The sequence below is a fragment of the Pelmatolapia mariae genome, linkage group LG9 (assembly GCF_036321145.2).
Source record: "Pelmatolapia mariae isolate MD_Pm_ZW linkage group LG9, Pm_UMD_F_2, whole genome shotgun sequence".
NCBI classification, from domain to species: domain Eukaryota; kingdom Metazoa; phylum Chordata; class Actinopteri; order Cichliformes; family Cichlidae; genus Pelmatolapia; species Pelmatolapia mariae.
In genome coordinates, this window is record NC_086235.1 from 32,915,569 (window position 1) to 32,942,119 (window position 26,551).

The window sequence follows — 26,551 nt, forward strand, 5'->3', positions numbered from 1 at the left end:
CCATTTCTCTGTAATTAACTCTCTTTTTCCAAAGATGAGTGATTTCTCGATCAGATAGATTTATTACTTTGTTGTTTCAGCAACATTAAATTTAAAAACTGTACTTTTGAGTTAAAATATATATTTATAATTTTAAAAAATGACAAATTAAAAAGGCATGAACATTTTTTTGTATCGAAAAAATATCGAACCGTGACACCAAAGTATCGAACCGAACCGTGAATTTTGTGTATCGTTGCACCCCTAATATATACATATATATACATGCTTCCTTAGGCAGTATTATTATAAGCCATAGTATGCATTTTCATTATTATGCAGACGATACCCATGAAAATCAGGTGACACGTCAATAATGAATGCCTTAATGCTTGGATTACCTCTAATTTCTATGCTTCTAAAGTTAGATAAAAAAAGAAAAATTAGGTTATTGTAGTTTTCTTAAAAATATTAGAAACATGTTGTCTATTTAGATACTTAGTGTGGATGGCATTACCTTTCCCTCCAGTATCAGTGTGAAGAATCTTGGAGTCCCCATTCTTACTACATAGGTGTTTGCACCTATACCATTTTCCAATTTACCAATTTAAAGCTGTCTTTATGGGAACTTTTGATGTTGGATGAAAAACTAACTTGCTTGCAGTTACTGCAACCTCTAAACCCAGACTAGCTCATCAGATTGCTGGACAGAAGAGTGTAACTCTGGAGAACACATCTCCACTGCTTTAACTTTCAGACACAGCGTGCTCTACAGCACTGCATCTGTAGCTTTGAATTGCACTCGGTGAAGTAAGGCTTGGATGCAACTACTTCGCCTTGGAAGCTGTTGTTGAGCTTATCTTAAGGCAACATTGCTTCCACTTTGTTTTATTACTAACAGGTGACTGTAGAAACTATAATAGTGAGGAAACTTCACGACTGGACTTCTTGCACAGGTGGCATCCTATCAAAGTACCAAGTTGGAACTTCCTGAGCTCCTCAGAGTGAGCCATTTTTTGACAAATGTTTGTAGAAGCTGTCTTCATACCTAGGTGACTTCCATGACCAGCTGCAAGATGTCTAAATTTACAAACTTCTGTCTCCGAGTCATGCTAAAAACCTACTTCATGCAATTATTACCTCTTGGCATGACTAGTGTAATTCATTATTATTGTTATCAGGTTGTTCTAAAAACTCCCTGAAAAGCCTTCAGTTGATCCAAAATTCTGCAACAAGAGTAAAGAAATGGCACATTTGTCTCATACTGGCTTCTTTTTATTGGATTTCTGTTAATTCCAGAATCAAATTTAAAATCTCCTCACATACAAAGTCTTCAATAATTAGGCACCACTTTACCTTAAAGGCCTCAAGTTACCATATCAATATGGTAACTTCAATAGAGCACTTCACTCTCAGACTGCAGGATTACTTGAGGTTCCTACAGTATTTAAAAGTAGAATGAGAAGCAGAACCTTCAGCTTTCAAGGCCCTTTTCTGTGGAACCAGGTCGCTGTTTGGATTTGGGAGACAGACACTATCTCTACCTTTAGATTAGGCTGAAAATTTCCTTAAGTTAGGGCTGGATATGATGATGCTGAACCCTTAGGCTGCAATAAGCCTAGGCTGCTGGGGGATTCCCACCCATTTCTTCTTCACTTACCTTTACTTTAGAGGCAGGGTACACCTTGGACAGGTTGCCAGTCTGTCGCAGGGCTAACATATAGAAACAGATAACCATTTGCACTCACATTCACACCTATGGGCAATTTAGAGTTTCCAATTAACCTTTCCCCACTAAACTGCATGTCTTTGGAATGTGGGAGGAAGCCGGAGTAGCCGGAGAGATTTCAGGTCTCGGCCTGATTTGCTGGAGTCCCAAAGTTTTTAACAGAATTCTTCCTGTTAAAAGGGTGTTTTTACTTCCCACTGTAGCTCCTAGACAGTCATCTGACTGTTGGGAAATTTTATCTATTATAGTAGGGTCTTTACCTTTCGATATAAAGCATTTTATATCTGCTGTTGTGATTTGGCGCTATATAAATAAATGAAATTAAATGAAAACAATTCAACAGGTCACATTCAGAAGACAGGCAAAAAGATTTTACTTTTGCATCAAAAACACTGATTCTTTTTCAGCTGGTTTCCTTTATCTGAATTGCCGTTGCTGTTTCTAGAAAGAAATACATGCAAAGAAATCTGCACCTCCACTGTATTTTGTAGGAAGTAGAGTACTCAAATCTAAAATGAAAAATACAAAAGTACCCTTTTTTATTTGCAAATGCTGAAATGCAGTGAGTACAATTAATGACCAGCATGTTTTGAACTGGCATAAAAGCTTAACATGGATTACATTCACACATTAAGAAAGATCGTGAAATATTTGGCACTGAAAAACAGAATGTGCGAGAAAACGTGAAACGGAAAGCACAGAGGGATTCCAACACAATATTTCATGTTCATTTGAAATTCTTCTTATTAGTGGAATGAATACAGTTAATGGCAGATTTCACCATAGGTGGATGGACGATAATTCCAAGGCTAAAAAGTTATGCTCTAAATCTGTATTCCTTCTAATGGACATCAGGTCCTCAGATTGCAAAGAGAAGCCAGATCATAAACATGATCATTCTGATCACTTGATAGATATCCTCAGCAAACATTTCCTTTAACACTAATAATCGTTAATTTCAAGTCTAATAACATGGTGTTAATTTTGTACATTATGGTCCCTAATACTGTCAAAAAGCATGATAAATCAGGGGGTGATTTTGGGCAGGCATGCATGATTGCAGTGTCTCTCAGTTTCATAGTTAGATCTCCTTTGCAGGTCATGTCATTTTTCCAAAGATGAAGATGGCTACAGAAAAAAAAATGATGCTTCAGAACAAGGAATTGGTAAACAACAGGCAACGTGATATATATACTGACAATGGCTTAACCGGTTTCCGTAGTTTAGGCACGAATAAAAACAAATGTATCGAAATGTATGACAACATCTAAATAAGCTGCTAATGCATTTTTTATATGCACCATAATATTACGCTAGATTATAATAATTAAATAGGAAGGTTTGAAAGTAACAGACCATGTGTATCTGAACTCTCCTAACAATGTTTCTGAAATACCTAAAAGCTCTTTTCACACAAAAGTAGAATCATCCTAATTCAGTTTTTTCCTTTGGTATATAGCAAATCCTTTTTTCCTAAAAGATAACATTACAGTAATTTGTTTTTGTACTTAAATCAATTTGCGCATTTTTGCAATCTTGATCAATTGTAACATGTCCAGCTCCTGTAAGTAACAAATCACAAATACAGAGACTCTGACAGTTAACAAGTCCAAATGACACATTGTATGCAGAAACACTCTTCATATATTCAACTGCAACACAGATTTTTAACAAAAAAAGGAGCACAAAAGGCACATGCAGTGAATCTGGCTGCTAAATAAGTGTTGATTTTCCATCCTCTTATTTCTTCTTCACTTGTTTTTGGCAGCCAGTGGTTTGCGGCTGATTTTCTTACTCTTATCGTTGTTCTTTTTGGGTGGTTCTGGGTTGGCCTGCATGTGTCTGCCATAAAGACTGGGGAGAGGAAAAGAGGAGGGAAGACACATTCAATATCAAGGTACATATTTATGATTACATACAAAAAGCTGCACAAATGTTTTTCAGAAAAGATCATGTAAAAGTCAACCAAAAAATGTGAATTTTACTGGCCCCGGATAGTGCTCTGTTACACATAATGAGTCAGAATAATTACAGGTACAAGGAAATTTTTTATGCATTACTAGGATTTGTGAATTAACTTCCATTAAAAAGTAGCCTTGTCTTCATAAAAATACAATGAGAGATAATTTGACTAAGCTGAGCAATAACTCAAAGACATCTGTACTGTGAAAGCTCTGTGAAAATGACTTCTCAAAATGCTACATGGTGTAAAACAAGTCTCCCTAATAACCTGTGTTTTAAAGGGGTATGCACAAAAGAAAAGGTATGAAAACTCATACTGATATACTGGCTTTCTACTGAATTTGAGCTCTCAAAGCACTTTCTACTACAAGTCTCATTCACCCAATCATACAAACATTCAGGTGGTGCATTTATCTATACCTTTTAAGCATTTTTATCTAAAATTCAAACATACTCTGACAGATGGATCGGGGCAACTCAGGGTTCAGTATCTTGCCTAAGGATACTTTGATACATAGAGAGGAGGGGCCAGGGGTCAAACAACAAATCTTCTGAGTGGTAGATAACCCAGTCTGAACCACACCCAGCCCGACAATTTAAGTGTAACACGAAAATCAAGAAAATCATCAACAGTGAACACACAGTTGTTGTGTTCAGTATTGATTGTCCATATTATTACAGTATACCTTTTAGTGTAAGTTACACACACACACCACCACATACACATACATGCTCCTCTCACCCCACTTGCCACCTTTGCCGTCCCATGGGTCTCATCTTTGCACAGAAGCAAGAGAGCTCATCGGACTGGAAAAGAGTTCTCTGCTCTTCACTGCAGGATGTTTCCACAGATAAACGTGTTGTTTTTCTCTCTTCTAGGCTAAAAATTTTAAAAAGTATTCAAAATACGGTTGTATTTTATTGTACAAAACAGTACAAGTAGGAAAAGGAATCCAGGGTTGAAATTCTGCCTTCAACAGCAGAGATCATCATGTGCACACAGGCCAGCAATGGCTGTAAAGCTACAGCCAAACAAAAATGTTGTAATTATTCAATTATCTGTGTTTAGACATTATTTCAGGTAAGAGTATAAACTGTTCATTTCCTCATTCCTTGTGAAATGAGACAAGGAATTCACCCTTTATCCTCTTCTATGATTAGACAATGCTTAGATGAGGGAACCATGTACAACTGAATCGGGTATGGGACATGGAAATTGGGGTGAAGGGTGTACATAATGAGTATATCCCTTTGTGGAAAAACGAATAATGCAAAGGACTTCTTAAAAATGCGTTAGTATTCCAACTAGTAACTGTCCTATTCTAAACATCAACTATTTCTATTTTCCTTTATCTGGTGTCAGTTGTTTTACTCTAGCTGTAGCTGTTACGAAGCCTCAGTAAATTTCTCCCTTTTCCAGCCAACTGGTATCTAATGCTCTTCTACTTGTATCTCCTGACCCAAGGCAACCTTGCACACATGTGCATTTCAACACTGCCAAATAGATGAATAGCTATAGTTAAGAGGACCTGGAGTGACTTATGGGATGTAATGGAATTTCTAGATGCAGCAGGAAATGGGTCCAGGTCAAAGTGCCACCAAAGTCACAGAGTGTCTGTTGTCTCTGCGATTGATATCAAGACAACAGTTTCTTTCCTTAGCTGTTGTTATTTTGGATAAACAATTAAAACGATGTACAGTGTAGTGCACATAAATCCGGTTTCTTTTAAACTGTTTTGTACCTCTAAATTGAATTAGTACATTTAGTACAAAATATATTTTAACAATAATTTGTGTTTCCAAAAGTGATCAATTTCTATCATGCATGGATATACCAGAAAAAGCGTAATAAAACAATGATGCGTTACAAATATGGTCTAGCTTTTTATGACCAAATGCCATTATTAGACAGCAGAAACATAAATTGTGTATCTATAAGAGCTTGTCTCACTATCAGATCGCATTTCCCAACAGTTTCTGCAATAGCCATTATTTACACTGTCCTTTGTTGGCATCGGCAAAGGGAGATGTCACCGTCATCTGAGGTTTATATAAAAAACTTCCAAACTGCTGAGATTTTAATGAGGTCACAGAGGAGCGTAATATCCACACACTTCTTTCATCTTTAGTAACACACCTTTGAAGTCTGAATAGAATTGAATGAACGGTTGTAGTGATAGGCTACACAGATAGGCTAGACAGAATGTCAGACAGACGTACAGAGATCCCTTCATTTGTTAGTTTGGTTTGAATGAGATGAGTCTATGCAACTGTCAGGCTTTTCTCTTGGGTGGTCTGTGAACAGGGTGACTGTAGGCATTCAAACTTCAAAAACTGGAGGGTCAATGCTGAAGAGTTTGCTTGCATACACTGAGATGCGGTTATGAAAGCAGATGACCTGAACATTTAAAGGAAGCCACCCATGATTTCCTTCTATACGTATAAATACAAGTCATTTTAAATACAAATCCCTGAATACTAATGAAAAACTCACACCACAAGAAATTACCTAGAATAATCATAGTTAAATAACGGACATTTGTAGTCCTCTTTTAGCCAAGGTTTTCTGTGAATGATTTAAGATCAAGCTTAATGGGCTATGCACCGCTATCCACTGTTTTTGTCCGTTAATCATCCCAGGGACCATGTCAATAGACATTAAGGGCCCACCCATGCTCTTCTGTGATATGGCCTCACCATAAGTCCTGATACAAAACTTATAAATTAACCACAAAGTTCATGTTTCTAAAATCAGATTACATAGAAATGGAGCATGGGGAAATACCTGGCAAGCAAGAATGTAACAAGACTGGGACTGAGAAGTCATCAAAGCTAAATTTCACCATTTTTATTTGGTTATTAGATAACATTCATAATTTCAGCTAAATTAAGGCTGGTATTGTGCCAACAAGCAATTTATTGTGGTCTACCAAGCAACACAGAGTTCTTGTGGCAAGACTTAATTTGACGAAGAGGAATGGTGTATTTGAAGGTGTTTCCAGGTCATGCTGGGAGCAATTTTCTATCACTGTATTGATATCGCTATATTGCTGTCACCGGTCAGAAGTCTTATAGCCTAAACAGAACTTGGTGCTTCTCACCCGGCATTGATAGCTGAGGTAAACAGTGAGTAAACAGCTTTCTACGGATAGGGGAAAAACTCCAGGAGGATCCAGTCCAAACAGTAATGGAAACCTGCTGGCTGCAGCCATTGTGGGGCACAGTGGTACACTGTTGATTACACTGTTTTTCCTCTCACTAGGCTGCAATCTACTGCTCTAGTGGTGAAAATGGGAACTTTAAAGGGTTCAACTTTAAATTTGGTCAGGCTGAACTACAGACCTCAGCCATGCTAAACTGTGTAGCTTTTGTTGTAGTGCACCACTGCAAATTTTAAAAATTCAACTCATAAAATTTAAAATTAGGTGTCATGCATACATTTTCTAATTGACACCCATGTGAATGGGTACATAAAGCCCTGAGCCCTGGGGTGCAAGGGCCCCATTATTATTATTATTATAATTATTATTATTATAATGGATTGCATTTATATAGCGCTTTTCGAGACCCTCAAAGTGCTTTATTGTTGTTGTTATAATTATTATTATCATTATTATTATTATCATTATTAAATTTTTTAAGAACAGATTGCTAGAACAGATAGCTTTTATTTATGGTCCTAAAAAGACAATGCATGCAGAAAACTAAAATACATACTTCAAAACAAGACATTGAAGACACTAGAAAAGCTTAAGCATGTCACTGAATTTCTACAGCTAATGCTGCACATGCACACGCACACACATACACACCCTAAGAATGTGCGTATACAAATCCACAATAGTGAAAACTGTCAGTCTATGATTGAAGTGTCTCGTTTTCTTCACCCTGCCTCCATCCCATGTCAAACCTCTCATCTGGGAATTAAATATGCCAACCCCCTCCCATGCTGCCCATCAAAGCAACTGTAGCCCTGGGCAGAGAGACACACAGGCCAGAACAGAGAGGAGTGGGACAGACGGAGATACACCCAGTGGAGGAATAGCAGTAGGCAACTCTTTTTCATTTTAACATGAGTGTTTGCTTTCCATGGGCATTTTGCCTTAACTCATGCAAAACCCATTTACCTTTGGAAACAGTACAACAGCAACTCTCTAGCTAGATGTAGTATTACAAAATCAGCTGGGTTTTAGCCATGTGCAGCAACAGCTCAAAAGGAGTGAGTTGCTCACTAATTGGAAGGTCAGTATATGTACACTTAAGTATCTCAGATGCACACAGTTGTGAGTGCGAGTATTTCTGATCAATAAAGTGCGGTGTAAGGCTAAAGAGATACCTATTTAACATTTCCCTACTTTAAAAAGCCTGCCTGTTTGGAGAAACCACATCACCATTTAGGGTCTGCAGGGATACATATCAGACAGAGAGACAAGTTGAGACAAAGTAGGATCCTTGTGCTTTGCAGAGCTTCTTGCCCACTAGGGCCATCCCAGAGGAGATAATGGGGCAGGGGCAGGTGCCAGGAACCTCCTGGGAGTGTCTGGAATCAGCCAGGCATAGGGGCAGTTGACAGTTTTTACCATGTAAACAGAGCTCTAGGGATGGTACTGTCTCACTATTGCTCCTCAGCTTTTGTCCAGGCTGAATTATGTCAACATCACCAGGATGGATTACTGTTAAACATGGTTCACTCATGTTAATTTGAGGATGAATTCTAATCCCTCTATGATCCTTTAATAATTGTAATTTAGTCTGTAAACACAGCTATATATTGTGTATACTCTCTGGATTATGACCAAATATGAGGCGTGATCTCAACGTTTCATGACTCTTCATTTATATGGCAAAAAAACAAAAACAAAAAACGAACATATGTTGTGACCAACAGCTCAAAAGGTCAAGGTCATCAAGTCAAAAGCATGGGGATTAAAGCAATACTGTATTTGTTGCTTTAACAGAATTCATGGAATTGTGGACCTAGATCTACCTTTCAGTGGAAACAAGGTGAACTATGGTATAATACTTAGTGCTGCTGCATCACAGAAAGAAGGTTCTAGATGTAAATCTCTAATCCTTGTTTCCACTGTGTACCCTGGCTTCCTTCCATAGTTCGATAGCATGCTTTGGTTAACTACTGATTCTACTGGTGGTGATAGGTAACTACTGGTGATAGGTGTTGATGCAGGTTACAGATACTGCTTAGGAGTGTAGAATAAAAGTATACCAAAATACCTCAGGTTTACACTGGCAATGTTAAATCAACTGGACATCATTAAAAAAGAAGAAGTTTTATAGTAACTTCAACAAAATTTCCTTGTTAACCACTCTAATTGCTACTTTGTCTGTCCATCAATCCTCTTAACCACTTGTTCGATGTGGGCGGCTTTAGGCTATCCAAGCTCTTAGATGGAGAAAGGTATGGTACACTTTCACGTGGTTGTTGACAGAGTTTATCGGTATGTCCAAAAAGGAAAATGAAGTACAAGGGCTACTATTTTAAAATAGTGTACTTTTAGCTGCCCCCCCAATATCAGCCCACCCATCAACCCATCAGGGAGAGACTGGGTAAGAGGCTAGGTGCAGCCTTGCCGGTCCATCAAATATACTTTCATTTCACTCATCACTGGGATGAATATCTTGGTTGCCTTTTGTAATGTTCCATTGTAAGGCTCTTTGAGTAATTGATTTGCCCATACCCTCAACATAGGACGACCTCTAACTGGTGTGGAAAGGTGTTGTTAACAGGCCTCCTTTGCTCTTAAGCATTGCAATAATGTTAATAAGTCAGGAGATCAGAAGAACTATTAATATCTCATAACAATTAAGAAAAAACGGGAATATTCTTGTGTTATCTCAAATAAATGTCTCTTCTAAACTGATTTTAAGTTTTGTGCTTTTGTCTTAATGTAAAAAAAGGTGTTTATCTATTTAATAAAATTAAATTGTATAATGTTTTAAAAAGATCTAAATCCTTTACAAAGATGATTACAATTTTGTCAGTATGTGAAAAAAGACAGTGGAAACAGCTATTGTAATGAACACAATAGAGCTGCTTGAAGGAGCTCAGGACTGTGGTAACTGATTGAATATGCTCCTTTCAACAAAAGTGATTATTCATTAAGTCAATATGTGGACAGCCAATGCAGCACACTTGGTGTTGTCAAAACAAGCAGTATTCGCATAATTATGGGTACCAAGCATTGATGGATGAGAGGCTCATGGATAAAAGGGAAGAGGGGGAGCGGGAGTAGAGAGAAATGATCAGTATGTCATAAAGGAAAAATTAAATGAGTGTTAAGACAGAATAATAATGCAGCCTTATTGATGCTAGGATCCAGTTTTCATTAATGCTTTTTAATTTTAATTTTTTTTAAGTCACACCTATGTTAAGTTAAATAGAGTTAGGGTGAGCGGCTGTAGTGACCATACTGCCAATGAGATACCACCTCAAATAAAAATGTACATTGCCCCAAATATGCTGTCATATTAGAACAAACAGCTAATCTAAGTTTTATGGCGCTACTGGCACACCCACCCTGACAGTACTAAATGCAATTAATTAAAGCTAATTACTTTAATAATGCTTCCCTCTGATGCATATCTGAAAAGCATTATCCATGCCATTAAATAAAATACAATTTCAAATGCAAATCACTTTACTGTATTGTTTTTAATCATGCAAAATAATAACAAAAAAAAGTCCATCGCATGTCTTGAGGTTCATGTCAAGCATGCTGCTACTGCTGAATATCCTGTAGCAGCCAGAAAATGATCTAAAATCTACATATAAAAACAAAACCAAAAACGACAAAAAACAGCCACAAAGACTGATCTGTGTTTTCTGCAACTGGAATAAAAACTTACTATAAGGCACACCAATTAGCATGATGATACAAAAATGTGTAGGATTTATTAATGAAGATTTAACCTATAGAAAAAAAAACCCATATAAAGGTAATCTGTGCTTGTTCTAAAATGAAGAGTGTTTAAATGGTCTATATTTTTTATTAACAATACTTGACAATCAGAAACCAAATATCTAACTACACCAACCAAAATGTAACATGCTAGATAATCTGTTCTGATTATCTTTTTTGATATGCAGTTTGCCTTTGCTAAATATAGCAACACTTTTTTGTTTATTTATTTTTTACTACATTTTATGCTATGCAGAGTGTAGTACAAACTCAGAACAGCTTTAATTTTTACTGTCACTATCACAGATACTAAATAACATCTCCACCACGTGTAGGTTGCAGAACCTTCTTCAGTTCTACCTCCATATCCATGTGGACCTGCAGGGGTCATGACTTCTCTACATGTCTAAGGATCACACAGACTAGCAGACATCTGAAGTGACAATCACACTGAGGGGAACTGCAGGCCTCACAAAATGGTGAGATCACAGTTGTAATAATGTGCCACTTTAATTCTCCAGATAGTGTAGCATACACGCTGTGGTGTGTGTATGATACCTGAAACACAGCAGACAATAGCAACTAGTACAAGTCATTTGCTAATTTGCATTTGACAACGCTGCTATTCATCCTGTGTGGAGTGATGCAATATTTGTTTTATTAAAAAAAAACCTCAAAATTAATTCTGCATTCTGCATGTGTAATTTAATTTTGTGCATTTATTTCCTGTCATCACAGTTCTTTCAAATCATGTTTTAGTGTGGGATGAAGGCCACGGGCGTCATCTCTTTTATGTTTTGTCTCTTTTATTTTCACTGTCCTGAACCTGGAAACTCCCAGGAAGCTCAAAGACAACTTCCACATTTTAACGGTTTTTAAAAGTAAATTCTCTCATATGCAGCCCAGCAGTAAATTAAGCATTTATTGCCGCCATCTTGATGGAAACAAGATAGCGGCGCATACAGATGTATGCAGCAGCACAGTGTCCCTAACTACTGTGCACCTAATGCGCTGATCACATACAGTCGTCGAACTAATAGACATCAGCCTGAACCCTGACTTGGGATTGGACTGACAGCATCCCACCCAGCTGGGTGCTTTGTGGGTTATTGTCTGGAACAGCAAGCGATGCAGACGGCAGAGGGAGAGGAAACAGGGATGCAGAGCTGGCTATTGCTACCAGCTGCCTTGCAGCATAACTATGCAATGGTTTAAGTTCACCTGATCCATTCCTAAACCTATGTTGGTGAGGTTTAATACCTAATCTTCAAATCAGACAGAAAGACTGTCTCACAAATTCAAACTGGGGCATGCCCCCAAAAAGTTGATTCTGTTCATCTGGACGTAGCGTCTTCAGTCAGCTGATTGATTCTCAGCTGACTGCAGGTTTTGCCAACCTTATAAAGAAGACACTTGCATAATGACTGAAACGAACACCACTGGCAATCAATAGCCTGTGATGTGAGTTTCTTCATTAATTATCGAAGAAATGAGTGACTTCCTAAATTAGTGGCGTAACATTTCTCCCACTGAAAATGCTACGTTCAGATGAAGGGAATCAACTTTTTGGGGGGATTTCCTTACCTGGATGATACATACAAAACAAACTGGGACATGGTTCCACAGGACAGGAGCATGACAGCTGAAGGCTCTGCCTCCCATTCAACTTTTATAAACAAAACAAATTCACAAGTAAGACTGCAATCTGAGAGCAAAGTGCTCAACTAGTACAGTGGTCCCTCGCTATAACGCGGTTCACTTTTGGCGGCCTCGCTGTTTCGCTGATTTCTTGTGTGCAATTTTACATGTTTTTTGTTTTCTGCAGCGCATTGTTTTCTGCGTCCTGATCGGCTGTAGACGACTGTCAATCAATCTCGTGCCGCGGTCTTGTACAGTACAGAATGCGTTCAGCTTGTCAAATTTACATAAATCTTCGATCGCTAGCAGTGTGACTCTGAAGTGCTGTACTGTATGTTTGTAAGTTTTCTCCCCAACAAATACAACAATGTCGATTAAACGTTTTTGCACCATCAAAGGCAACTGTGGGTGCCTTTGGTTTCAATCTATAATACTGGACTTATTTTTCTACGAAGGTTTGAACTTTGAGAGCGTTTAAACAAGAGAGAAAAATGTGAAACTGTTCATGCCTGTCTGAGAAAAGTGTATAAAGTTTGTAGTTGGCTACTTTGCGGATTTCACCTATCGCGGGTTATTTTTAGAACATAACACCCGCGATAAACGAAGGACCACTGTAGTTAAATTCCTTTGAAAGGAATTTTGTCAGGGATTCTGTTCATAATTTTTATGGAGAGAATTTCTAGGTGTAGCCAAGTGGCGGAAGGCTTCCACTTGGGTGGTCCGAGAATCTCATCTCTGCTTTTCGCAGATGATGTGGCTCTGTTGGCTTCATCAGGTGACGGCCTACAGCTCGCACTGGAGGCATTCGCAGCCGAGTGTGAAGTGGTGGGAATGAGAATCAGCACCTCCAAATCTGAGGCCATGGTCCTCAGCCATGGCCTCAGGTGGAGTGCCACTCCAGATCAGGGATGAGTTCCTGCCCCAAGTGGAGGAGTTTAAGTATCTCGGGGTCTTGTTCACGAGTGACGGGAGAGGGGAGTGGGAGACTGACAGATGGAATGGTGCTGTGGCTGCAGCGGTGTGGATCCTGTACCGGTCCGTCGTGGTAAAGAGAGAGCTGAGCGTAAAAGCAAAGCTCTCAATTTACTGGTTGGTCCATGTCCCTACCTTCACCTATTGTAATGAGCTTTGGGTAGTAGCAAAAGAATGAGATCGTGGATACAAGTGGTGGAAATCAGCTTTCTCTGAAGGTTGGCTGACTTCTCCCTTAGAGACAGGGTGAGGAGTTTGGCCATCTGGGAGGTGCTCAGAGTAGAGCTGCTGATCCTCCACAATGAAAGGTGTTCGCTCGCTCTGCGGCAGAGTATCACTTCCTGTTCCTGCTCAAACACAGTGGTGTTTCTGAGTAGCTTATCTGCTTAGCAATTTAATTAACAACTTTAAAATACATTCTTTTCTCATAGTATAATCTTCACGTGCTTCATCCGAAGCACACTTTCTGTGTACTCACTACCTAATTTATAGCCAAAGTATTCACTCACTGTGTCTGTACTGTTTTGCTAGCTTAGCTCGTAGCCGACTCGCTAGCAGCATGGCTACTTCACCTGTCCCTCCTGCACTTTCCTGCTCATTGTGTCAGATGTTTAGTTACTCCTCGGCCTCCTTTAGCTGTAATGATACTTGTAACAAATGTAGCATATTTGTAGCTCTGGAGGCCAGGATTACTGAATTGGAGACTCGGCTTCGCACCCTTCATTCACCCGTAGCTAGCCAGGCCCCTGTAGCTGGTGCAGCCGAAGATAGCGTAGGCCCCGCTAGCTGTTCCCCGGCAGACCCCAAGCAGCTGGGGAACGAGGGAGGCTGGGTGACGGTGAGGAGGAAGCATAGTCTTAAACAGAAGCCCCAGGTACACCACCAACCTGTTCATGTGTCTAACCGTTTTTCCCCACTCGGCGACACACCTGCCGGGGGTCAAACTCTGGTAATTGGTGATTCTGTTCTCAGACATGTGAAGCTAGAGACACCTGCAACCATAGTCAATCGTCTTCCAGGGGCCAGAGCAGGCGACATTGAAGGAAATGTAAAACTGCTGGCTAAGGGTAAACGTAAATACAGTAAAATCATAATTCACGTCGGCAGTAATGACACCCGGTTACGCCAATCGGAGGTCACTAAAATCAATATTGAATCGGTGTGTAACTTTGCCAAAACAATGTCGGACTCTGTAGTTTTCTCTGGTCCCCTCCCCAATCAGACCAGGAGTGACATGTTTAGCCGCATGTTCTCCTTAAATTGCTGGCTGTCTGAGTGGTGTCCCAGAAACGATGTGGGCTTCATAGATAATTGGCAAACCTTCTGGAGGAAACCTCGTCTTGTTAGGAGAGACGGCATCCATCCCACTTTGGATGGAGCAGTTCTCAGTTCTAGAAATATGGACAAATTTATTAAACCCCCCAAAATATGACTATCCAGAGTTGGGACCAGGAAGCAGAGTTGCAGTCTTACACGCCTCTCTGCAGCTTCTCTCCTCCTGCTACCCCCCCAAAAACCCATCTCCATTGAGACTGTATCAGCTCCCAGAAAGACAAAAAACAAACTAAAAACCAGCAACAAACAACTTAAACATAAAAAATCACAAAGAAAGAACAATACAGTATCAACATCTGAACCAAAGAGTAAAACAGTGAAATGTGGATTATTAAATATTAGGTCTCTCTCCTCCAAGTCTCTGTTAGTACACGACTTAATAATTGATCAACAAATCGATTTACTCTGCCTTACAGAAACCTGGTTGCAGCCGGATGATTATGTTAGTTTAAATGAATCAACACCCTCGAGTCATTCTAACTACCAGAAATCTCGAAGCACAGGCCGAGGGGGGGGTGTGGCAGCAATTTTTCACACCAGCCTATTAATTAACGAAAGACCAAGACAGACTTTTAATTCATTTGAAAGCCTGATGCTTAGCCTTGTCCACCCCAGCTGTAAAACTCAGAAACCAGTCTTACTTGTTATCATATATCGTCCACTTGGGTCTTACACAGAGTTTCTCTCTGATTTCTCAGACTTTTTATCTGATTTAGTGCTCAGCTCAGATAAAATAATTATTGTGGGTGATTTTAACATCCATGTAGATGCTAAAAATGACAGCCTCAATATGGCATTTAATCTGTTATTAGACTCAATTGGCTTTTCTCAAAATGTAAAAGAACCCACCCACCACTTTAATCACACTCTAGATCTTGTGTTAACATATGGCATAGAAACTGAACATTTAACAATGTTTCCTGAAAACCCTCTCCTGTCTGATCATTTCCTGATAACATTTACATTTACAATAATTGATTACACAGCAGTGGGGAGTAGACTTTATCACAGTAGATGTTTTTCTGAAAGCGCTGTAACTAAGTTTAAGAATATAATCCACCCACTGTTATCATCTTCAATGCCCTGTACCAACACAGAGCAGAGCAGCTACCTGAACGCTACTCCAACAGAGGTCGATTATCTTGTTAATAATTTTACCTCCTCACTACGTACGACTCTGGATACTGTAGCTCCTGTGAAAACTAAGGCCTCAAATCAGAAGTACCTGACTCCGTGGTATAATTCTCAAACACGTAGCCTAAAGCAGATAACTCGTAAGCTGGAGAGGAAATGGCGTGTCACAAATTTAGAGGATCATCATTTAGCCTGGAGAAATAGTTTGCTGCTTTATAAGAAAGCCCTCCGCAAAGCCAGAACATCTTACTATTCGTCACTGATTGAAGAAAATAAGAACAACCCCAGGTTTCTCTTCAGCACTGTAGCCAGGCTGACAAACAGTCAGAGCTCTATCGAGCCAACCATCCCTTTAACGTTAACTAGTAATGACTTCATGAACTTCTTCACAAATAAAATTTTAATCATTAGAGAAAAAATTATCAATAATCATCCCACAGATGTAATATTATCTACAGCTACTTTTAGTACCATTGATATTCATTTAGACTCTTTTTCTCCAATTGATCTTTCTGAGTTAACTTCAATAATTACTTCCTCCAAACCATCAACGTGTCTTTTAGACCCCATTCCTACAAAACTGCTCAAAGAAGTCCTGCCATTAATTAATTCTTCAATCTTAAATATGATCAACCTATCTCTAATAATCGGCTATGTACCACAGGCCTTCAAGCTGGCTGTAGTTAAACCTTTACTCAAAAAGCATCTCTAGACCCAGCTGTCTTAGCTAATTATAGGCCAATCTCCAACCTTCCTTTCATATCAAAAATCCTTGAAAGAGTAGTTGTCAAACAGCTAACAGATCATCTGCAGAGGAATGGCTTATTTGAAGAGTTTCAGTCAGGTTCACAGCACAGAAACAGCTTTAGTGAAGGTTACAAATGATCTTCTTATGGCCTCTGACAGTGGACTCATCTCTGTGCTTGTCCTGCTAGACCTTAGTGCAGCGTTTGATACTGTTGACCATAATATCCTATTAGAGCGATTAGAACATGCTGTAGGCATTACAGGTGCTGCACTGCAGTGGTTTGTATCATATCTATCTAATAGACTCCAATTTGTACATGTAAATGGAGAGTCCTCTTCACCCACTAAGGTCAATTATGGTGATCCACAGGGTTCGGTGCTAGGACCAATTCTGTTTACATTATACATGCTTCCCCTAGGCAGTATCATTAGAACACATAGCATACATTTTCACTGCTATGCAGATGACACGCAGCTCTATCTATCCATGAAGCCAGATAACACACACATATTAGTTGGTAAATGGCCTGTATTTATATAGCGCTTTTACTAGTCCCTAAGGACCCCAAAGCGCTTTACATATCCAGTCATCCACCCATTCACACACACATTCACACACTGGTGATGGCAAGCTACGTTGTAGCCACAGCCACCCTGGGGCGCACTGACAGAGGCGAGGCTGCCGGACACTGGCGCCACCGGTCCCTCTGACCACCACCAGTAGGCAACGGGTGAAGTGTCTTGCCCAAGGACGCAACGACCGAGACTGTCCAAGCCAGGGCTCGAACCGGCAACCTTCCGATTACAAGGCGAACTCTTAACTCTTGAGCCACGATCGCAGTTAAACTGCAGGAATGTCTTAAAGACATAAAGAACTGGATGGCCGCTAACTTTCTGCTTCTTAATTCAGATCAAACTGAGGTTATTGTACTCGGCCCTGAAAGTCTTAGAAATATGGTGTCTAACCAGATTCTTACTCTGGATGGCATTACTTTGGCCTCCAGTAACGCTGTGAGGAACCTTGGAGTCATTTTTGACCAGGACATGTCCTTCAACGCACATATTAAACAAATATGTAAGACTGCTTTCTTCCATTTGCGCAACATCTCTAAAGTTAGAAATATCCTGTCTGAAAAACTAGTTCATGCATTTATTACTTCCAGGCTGGACTACTGCAATTCGTTATTATCAGGATGTCCAAAAAACTCGCTGAAAAGCCTTCAGTTAATCCAAAATGCTGCAGCAAGAGTACTGACAGGGACTAGAAAGAGAGAGCATATTTCTCCTGTTTTGGCTTCCCTTCATTGGCTTCCTGTTAAATCCAGAATTGAATTCAAAATCCTGCTCCTCACATACAAGGTCTTAAATAATCAGGCCCCATCTTATCTTAATGACCTTGTAGTATCGTATCACCCCATTAGAGCACTTCGCTCTCACACTGCAGGCCTACTTGTTGTTCCTAGAGTATTTAAAAGTAGAATAGGAGGCAGAGCCTTCAGCTTTAAGGCCCCTCTTCTGTGGAACCAGCTTCCAGTTTGGATTCAGGAGACAGACACTATCTCTACTTTTAAGATTAGGCTTAAAACTTTCCTTTTTGCTAAAGCATATAGTTAGGGCTGGACCAGGTGACCCTGAATCCTCCCTTAGTTATGCTGCAATAGACGTAGGCTGCCGGAGATTCCCATGATGCATTGAGTTTTTCCTTTCCAGTCACCTTTCTCACTCACTATGTGTTAATAGACCTCTCTGCATTGAATCATATATGTTATTAATCTCTGTCTCTCTTCCACAGCATGTCTTTATCCTGTTTTCCTTCTCCCACCCCAACCGGTCGCAGCAGATGGCCGCCCCTCCCTGAGCCTGGTTCTGCCAGAGGTTTCTTCCTGTTAAAAGGGAGTTTTTCCTTCCCACTGTTGCCAAAGTTCTTGCTCATAGGGGGTCATATGATTGTTGGGCTTTTCTCTGTATCTACTGTACAATATAAAGCGCCTTGAGGCGACTTTTGTTATGATTTGGCGCTATATAAATAAAATTGAATTGAATTGAATTGAAAGAAGCCAGTTGAGGTGGTTCGGGCATCTGACAAAGATGCACCCTGGGCGCCTCCTGGGTGAGGTGTTTCTTGCATGTCCCACCGGGAGGAGGCACCGGGGCAGACCCAGCACACACTGGAGAGATTATATCTCTCCGCTGGCCTACGAACTCCTTGGTGTTCCTCTGGAAAGGCTAGAGGAAATGGCTGGGAAGAGGGGATTTCTTGGCTTCTCTGCTTATGCAGCTGGCCCCGCAACCCGGATCAGGATAAATAAATAATAATAATGTAAATAATGTATACTTTATTGTCCCCGTGGGGAAATCCCTCTCTGTATTTAACCCATTCACTCAGTGAAGCAGTGGGCAGCCACTGGGCACCTGGGGAGCAGTATGTAGGAACGGTACCTTGCTCAGGGGTACCTCAGGGTAGTGGATTCAAACCCCTGACCTTCCAATCATGGGGCCACCACTCTACCTACTGAGCTATCCCTGCCATAAGCGAAGAAACTGGATGGATGGATGGATATATCCAATATCAAAAAACAAACAAGGAAAGACCAAGAAAAAAAATGCACTTTACCTCTTTAGCGAATATTTTTGCTTCTTCACTAGCTTAGCATCATGTGTGATTTGCTAATTGTTGATAGGGAGCTGAGCTAAAAATACAACAACAAAAAAACTGCAAAGTCATGTGGTGTGGTGCGACGCCCATCGTTGGGACAGAAGAGCCAATTGTAATACCACTGAGAAACTCTAGGGAGCAATTAATTATATTGTGCTGTACAGGTCCACCTCTAATAGACCTGATCATGTACAAGGAAGCAAAAAAGCATTTTAAAAAAATCAAATATATTAGTTTTAACATTTGTTATTTTCTGGTAGTGCCATTTTATTAATTTATTTTTTATTTTGAATTTATAATCCGAATAATTCTTACTACCCCCCCGCCCCCCCATTCTTTCAATTTCTTGCGACACTGTGCAACCTATAATGTCTTGGGGACAGTGTTTGCACAATGGATACACATGTTGTGTCCTATGCCCCTACATTCATTTGCTTCTCGTTTTAGATTGTTACCCCTATATCATTCTTATTACTATGCCATCTGATATTTGCAGAGTTACAAGAACTTCTTCCCATTGTTTTTTTTTTAAATCTTAAAATCTATGGCATGTAAATACAAGCGGCAGACATGTAGTCTCAGCTCCTACCTATTCCTTTCCTATCTCTCTTGCTCTTGTGCTGAGCAGGCTGGAACCAGATATTAAACCAGTTGTACAGGCACATGACCAATGCAAGCAATCAAGAGCAAAACAGTTCTAGCTAGAGGTCAAGATAAAGATTTCCTATTTATTTTAAGTGTGTGTATTTCTGTGTGTGTGTGTTTTCATGTATAGCTCCAGTGATGAACTGTTAGGGCCAATTAAAATCAGAAGAAAAGAGGCGAATGGATTCAGTTTCCTGATGATGTCTTTATAGAGTTCTGCTATTCCACACGGCTTAATTAATCACAGCAAAGTTCTGTATGTGTGTCTGCGTGTGCAAAGAGAATAAAAGTTGGTATTTGATTTTCTTTTTCGTGCGTGTGTGTGTGTGTGTTAAAAAGTTAAAAATATCTATGTGAATATATGCGTGTATGATAAATGTGCATGAAGGCCAAAGGCCATTGATCTGATGGAGTCGTTCCTCTTGCAGCCTCCTCATCTTCAACAGAGTTGCCGAGCAATTACGTAGTATCATTTACAGTCAAGTAATGTTTGTAGAAAGGAGGAGCTGCAGTGAAGATAAGAAAAGGGAAATGCAGAGGGGGACTAAAAGGCAGAGGAAAGGAGTAGAAAGTTCCTAACTAAGATTCATGAGAAACAACTAAGGTTTTTAGCCAATGGTGGAAAAGTTCTTTGCCTTTATCATTAGTTACATTTCCTGCTGACCCACCAGTCTTCTGACAGATATGTAGTGCATGTGAGTACTACTTTAGTAACCATAAATTAAATCAGTAACAAATCTTTTACCTTTGTTACACATGCACAATCATAGTGGATATCTTCTGCTACCCTTCTACACTCATCGGTTTTTAACCAGATTGGGCATGGGCCCATTTACTAAATTCCTCACATTTACAAAATGTGGCATTTACAAAATTAGGAATGAAATGAAATAGAACTACATACAAATGTGCATCTATTCATATTTATGCATTTTGCAGGTTAATTTGGATATTTGAATACATCTTTTTCTAAAATGAAAAATATATATGAGCTCACTCCTTCACTCTTAGCAGCATTTATTACAAATATGACTCTTTTCTTTAATCCGGCAAACTTAGAAACTTGTTCAGCAACTTCTTTTTCCATGAAAAAGTGTTTGGTGACAGTACTGAATTTACATTCACCTATACTACTTCTGCTACAGACATACTGTGACTACTCAGTAAGCGTTCTGTTCTACAGAAAGCAATGGGTATAACCTTTATTTCTGCTGCTTTTAAATTTCTTTCACTTTGAAGTTTTGAAGCTCTGACTGATTTCAGGACTGGACTTGTTGCAAAGTGGCATCCTATCATTGTACCACATTAGAGTTCAAATATTTGCACCAAAATAAAACTGCTCATCTTTATTCACCCAAATTCAGTGGCTCTCTTAGAAAAAAAATTCAAAAATGTGCCAAAACTTAACACAAAAATGAAATCAACATTGTACTACTTTACTCTGTGCTACAATTATGTAAAACAATCCTTATATATATATTTAAAATTAATCTTTGCAGATAATAAAGTGTTTATTCAAAAAGCTCAAGTCCAGAAGTGCAATTTTTGGCACTTTAGATAAAATTGATTGCGCTAGGCGATAACATATCTTTTGTTGAATGTGTTTACCATTTTCCTGAAGCCATTCGATACACATCTTCGGCCAGATGGAATATGACTGCATTGGTCATTTCAATATGCCTTTGGGAGCTTGATGGATAAGCAGACATAGGCGGCTGTACAGGGTGACTTTTATGGATCAACCAGTTTCCAGAACGAATATGAGACAAAGGACTGAAAACATCCGTTTAGACTGTTGTGGTTAAATGCATCTATTGAGGGATGAAATGACAGCCTAAGAGAGCATAGAATGAGGTCTGTTTGGACACGGTAACAACTCTAATGGGAATTTAATTTGTTACTAATGATACTAAAGCTTAGGTCCCCACTTCTGCTAAGCCAGCTACTACATGTGGAGTAGGACAAACGCATCTGACACAGAAGAAGAGAATACATCTAAACAGGTATACATATACAGTTGTGGTCAAAAGTAATAAAAGAACCAAACTTCATGAATGTTTTTGTGACAAAGAAGCGTCTGTTCCAATCACTCTATCAGAGAAAAATCAGAGTTGTAGAAATAACGGGACACTCAAGAAAGCCATATTATATTCTTTACAAGTGTATGTAAACTTTTGACCACAACTGTACTTTATTTAAATTAATCTATGTATAGTCTGCATTTTTAAAAATATTTCAGAGACTCAACTTTCAAGAAAACATTATTTTTGAGAATGATAGAAAGAAAGATTTTTTTTAAATATTTAAAATGATTTTTCCCACCACAGCAATAAGATGATAACAGCCAGATACTCTTTCTATTTTCATTAGACAGAAACTGGAGGTGTGGACAGATGTGTGTGTGTGTGTGTGTGTGTGTGTGTGTGTGTGTGTGTGTGTGTGTGTGCGCGTGCGTGTGTATATGTGTGAGTGTGTTGACACGATTTGAAGAGGAAGGACATTTAGTCAGGTGTAAATAAAGCTGTGAAGAAATTAACACCTGTCAAAAGAGAGGCTGCTGCTAGATGTGAGTGTGTGCATGTGTGTCCTTCTTCTCTTTCTCTGTTGTGCTGTTTTACAGTAATACATATTTCTTATTTACTTATTTTCACAGTCTATTCATATTGTGTCTTTCACAGAGTGTGGTACGTTGGGACAGCAAACTGAAAACCAGCCATGAGTGGAGTTAAGCTTGTTCAGATGCTGAGACCAGCGTAGACCTTGTTCATCACATAAGGAGTAACTGAAGACTTAACTGAAAATAAACAGTTATCAATAATGTGGTATTTTTTCAAAGTTTAGTCACTTAGCCTCTGAATGTCGATACTGGATCAGCATGTTGTATGAAATGAGCTAAATGTTCAGCATTTTTTTATTATAGTTTAATCCCCAATAAATCTATTTTCATACATTTTTCTCTGTTTTTGTTATCAGACCAATGGAAGGATTAGTTAACAATCACACTCATAAAATCCTTATGTTAACACAATGACCTCTGACATAAACACCGCTTACCAAAACTAACATAAGTTATGGCTTAAGCAGAATTTATTGTCACTGTACAAAGTATGTGGTATAACCGGTCTGTGGGTCACTCTTGCTTTGCTGTAGATCCGCCAGCCAACCACAGATAAGATTGAAGTTATAACAAAAGACCATTAAAAACAACAAAAGGTTTCTACTGCAGCAACGGTCTGTGTTTTTTATACTGTAGTTTTTGATCTTTGAAGTTTTATCTTTTTTTTCTCACAGTTTTCAAATTTCTGGTGAACTCTGTCACCGTAACTCCCTTCCCTATTCCAGTTCACCAGTCAACCAATCAGCATTCGTCAAATGCATACTTCATCCGCTTCCAGCAGCATGTGGTTAGGCGTTGAACGACTCACGACAATAACGACAATACATGGACCAAATACGATCCCTCCCAGGCAGATTGGCAAAGCTTTGCAATCAACTGGAGTCAGTCTGTGACAATGAGTCCAATTCACTCTGCACTTTGTGTTTTTGCAATAAGGGACTAATTATATATTGCTTTTATTCATATACAAAAGCAAAGTGGTCTGTGAAAGAAATTCTGTTTAAAATCTTTGAGGTGATAGCTGAACTCAAATGTAAGTAGTTCTTATGAATTTTTGTTTAACTGACGTCAAACATACAGCAGAATGACTGTCAGTTATTTCACGGTCTTTAGGTAACGAAATCTCTTTGAAAAGAGCAACTGACTGCAAGTTGTCAAAGAAATGATCCCTGTTAGTGAAGCAACCATTTCAAAGACAAAGATTTATAGCAAAAGGTTGCAAAAATGTTGACTGCACTGTGACCTCGAACAACTGTTTTCCTTAGTGTGGCTGTAGTGTTAGTGCAATATTTGCTGTATTAAAAGTGATCAAAAAATTATGAAAATGATCCAATAAAATTAAAAATCCTTACATTAATTAAATGTGTCTATTTTTCCCCCCTCCAATAAAGGTCATCATATTATGTATCTAAGAATCATTTTCAGTGAAGATGCCTTTTTTAAAATCACTTTCTGCAAGTCCCATACATCCCCCAGTACTTGCAACTCTGTGATGCCAACTGGATCTGTTACAGAGTATCAAAAATGTGATTTTTCACTTGGGATAAATCACGAGAGGTGAAACATCTTCACAAACATAAAGCCGTCTAATTGACTTCTTTTTTCACCTTGACTTCAATTGAAAGGGAAGCAACTCAAGCCGAATGGTAAAAAGCTTTTGCGTTGGTCTGGATTAATTACAAGGCCACAACTTGCACGCCTTATGCAAGGCTCCAGGTTCCTTGTTTAAGCTTTTTTAAAGAAGAAATTGTTTTGTTGTGGATGAGCTTTTGGTTTGTCTGCAGGTGTACAGATGGGAGTGATAGATAAATTATGCATATGTTGCTTTTATGAATGCTGACTTCAGCAGTGACAGTGATTGATTGCATAGACAGAGTTGGAGTCGACTATATAGTGCAGGTAAATGCTCCATCATCCACCCTGACCGATACATGTAATCATGATATGCAACTGCTTATCCTAAAATACAACCCGAGTGTTCTTGGCTGGCAGAGCTGAATTATAACGCCACACATTTTAGTTATAGTCCAGGAAAAACTGCAACAATGCAATCCACCACAAATGTTTTATGGTGGATATTTTAAAAAACTGAAATTTATGAATATTTTGTTTGTTTGTATTGAACCGTAAGCTGTGCTCTGTTATTAATGCTCGTGATGTTTTTAAAAGTTGGCTTGATGAACATATCTTTTTTTATAAGGCCCAATTCACACTGCAGACTTTCACAAACAATCAGACAATAAGTGTTTGGCAATGGTGGGAAGGGAGAACTCCCTTTTAACAGGAAAAAACCTGGAGCAGGTTCATGGAGGGTCAACCGCATACCACAAATATTAACCCTCTGGGGTCGACGGACGCGCCGGCGCGTCAAAATCACATGACCAATTTAAGACGACACAGCTACAAGATGCAGCGACTCTGAGTCTCCATTTCAACTTTGGTCGAGAGTATGGACTTCAAACTATATACCAGTTTTTGAATTGTGTCGATGGGCCACGTAAAACCAGAGTTATGATAAAAAAAATACACGCAATGTTTTTTTCTGAACAAAACAGTGGTGTTTACAGCGGGAAGAATGGAAAGAACGGTAAAAACGGCGTTTTCTACGAACTGTGCTAGCAAACACTCTCTGCTTGTGAGTGAAAAAAGAAAAAGAAAAAACACCCCTTCCCTATTGGTGTTAAAGTTTACCATATCAGCCAATCAAAAAAATGATATGGCAACATGTGGCAATTGTGCTAATATAGTATGCCAAAATGAAAAAATAACTAAAATTTCAGATATTTCAGGTTGTGCTGAAAATAATGATACCAAACAAGGCAAGATGAACAGTTTTTAAAGGTGAAATATAGAGGTAAAATCAAAAGTAGTCAAAAACGGCCAATTATACCCTGGACCCCAGAGGGCTAAAGTAAATTCAGGTAGTAAGTGAAGAAAAGTCAAAATAGGATAAATATGATCTTTCTAGTCCCTATCATGCTCTTGCAGCGTGTTGTCAGTTCACATAAAAAATTATTATAGTCTAGACTAGAAGTACCCCTCTGTGAATCGCTACCTTATCGTGGTGGAGGGGTTTGTGTGTCCCAGGGATCCCAGGGGCTATGTTGTCTGGGGGCTTCTGCCCCCTGGTAGGGTCTCCCATGGCAAATATGTCCTGGGTGAGGGACCAGACAAAGAGCGATTCAGAAGACCCTTATGAGGAAAACATCGAGGGATGGAGCCAGGCCCGGGGAGGGTGCCCGAGGGCGAGCGCCATGGGCACAGCCCGAAAAGGGGACATGGGCCCATCCTCCCGCAGGCCCACCACCCGCAGGAGGTGCCGTAAGGGTCGGGTGCATTGTGTGCCGGGCGGCGGCCAGGAGCGGAGGACCTGGCGGACTCATCCCCGGCTACCAAGACTGGCAATTGGGACATGGAATGTCACCTCTCTGGTGGGGAAGGCGCCTGAGTTAGTGCGTGAGGTTAAGAGGTACCAGCTAGATATAGTCGGGCTCACCGCTACGCATGGCTTGGGCTCTGGAACCAGTCTCCTGGAGAGGGGCTGGACTCTGTCTCAGTCTGGAGTTGCCCCTGGTGAGATTGAGCGGGCTGGGGTGGGTATTCTAATATCCCCTCGGCTTGCTGCCTGTACGTTGGGGTTCTTCCCGGTGGATGAGAGGGTTTGTTCCCTGCGCCTTAGGGCCGGACTGACTGTCATCTGCGCTTATGCGCCGAGTGGCAGTTCAGAGTACCCAGCCTTCTTAGAGTCCCTGGGTGGGGTGCTGGAAGGTGCTCCACCTGGAGACTCTGTTGTCCTACTGGGAGACTTGAATGCTCACGTGTGTAACGACAGCGAGACCTGGACGGGTGTGATTGGGAGGAACGGCCTCCCTGATCTGAACCCGAGTGGTGTTTTGATATTGGACTTCTGTGCAAATCACAGTTTGGCCATAACAAACACTTTGTTCGAACATAAGAGTGTCCATAAGTGCACATGGCACCAGGACGCTCTAGGCCACAGGCCGATGATCGATTTTGTAATCGTATCACCAGACCTGCGACCATATGTTCTGGACACTCGGGTAAAGAGAAGGGCTGAGCTGTCAACTGATCACCACCTGGTGGTGAGTTGGATCAGGTGGCGGGGGAGGACACTGGACAGACCCAGTGCACCTAAACGCGTAGTGAGGGTGTGCTGGGAACACCTAGCAGAGGCCCCAGTCCGTGAGATCTTCAACGGA

At 39.9% G+C, this 26,551-nt stretch overlaps 1 protein-coding gene across 1 annotated transcript in view; it reads right to left on the reverse strand.

Annotated features, from left to right (window-relative positions):
• Positions 1 to 2,152: 2,152 nt before the first annotated feature.
• Positions 2,153 to 26,551, reverse strand: part of rsu1 (Ras suppressor protein 1) — a 71,413-nt gene continuing 47,014 nt past the window's right edge. The window contains exon 9 of the mRNA XM_063483505.1: positions 2,153 to 3,562. Coding sequence (XP_063339575.1) covers positions 3,460 to 3,562 — 103 coding nt within the window. The 3' untranslated portion in view covers positions 2,153 to 3,459. The remainder of the gene's footprint in view (positions 3,563 to 26,551) is intronic.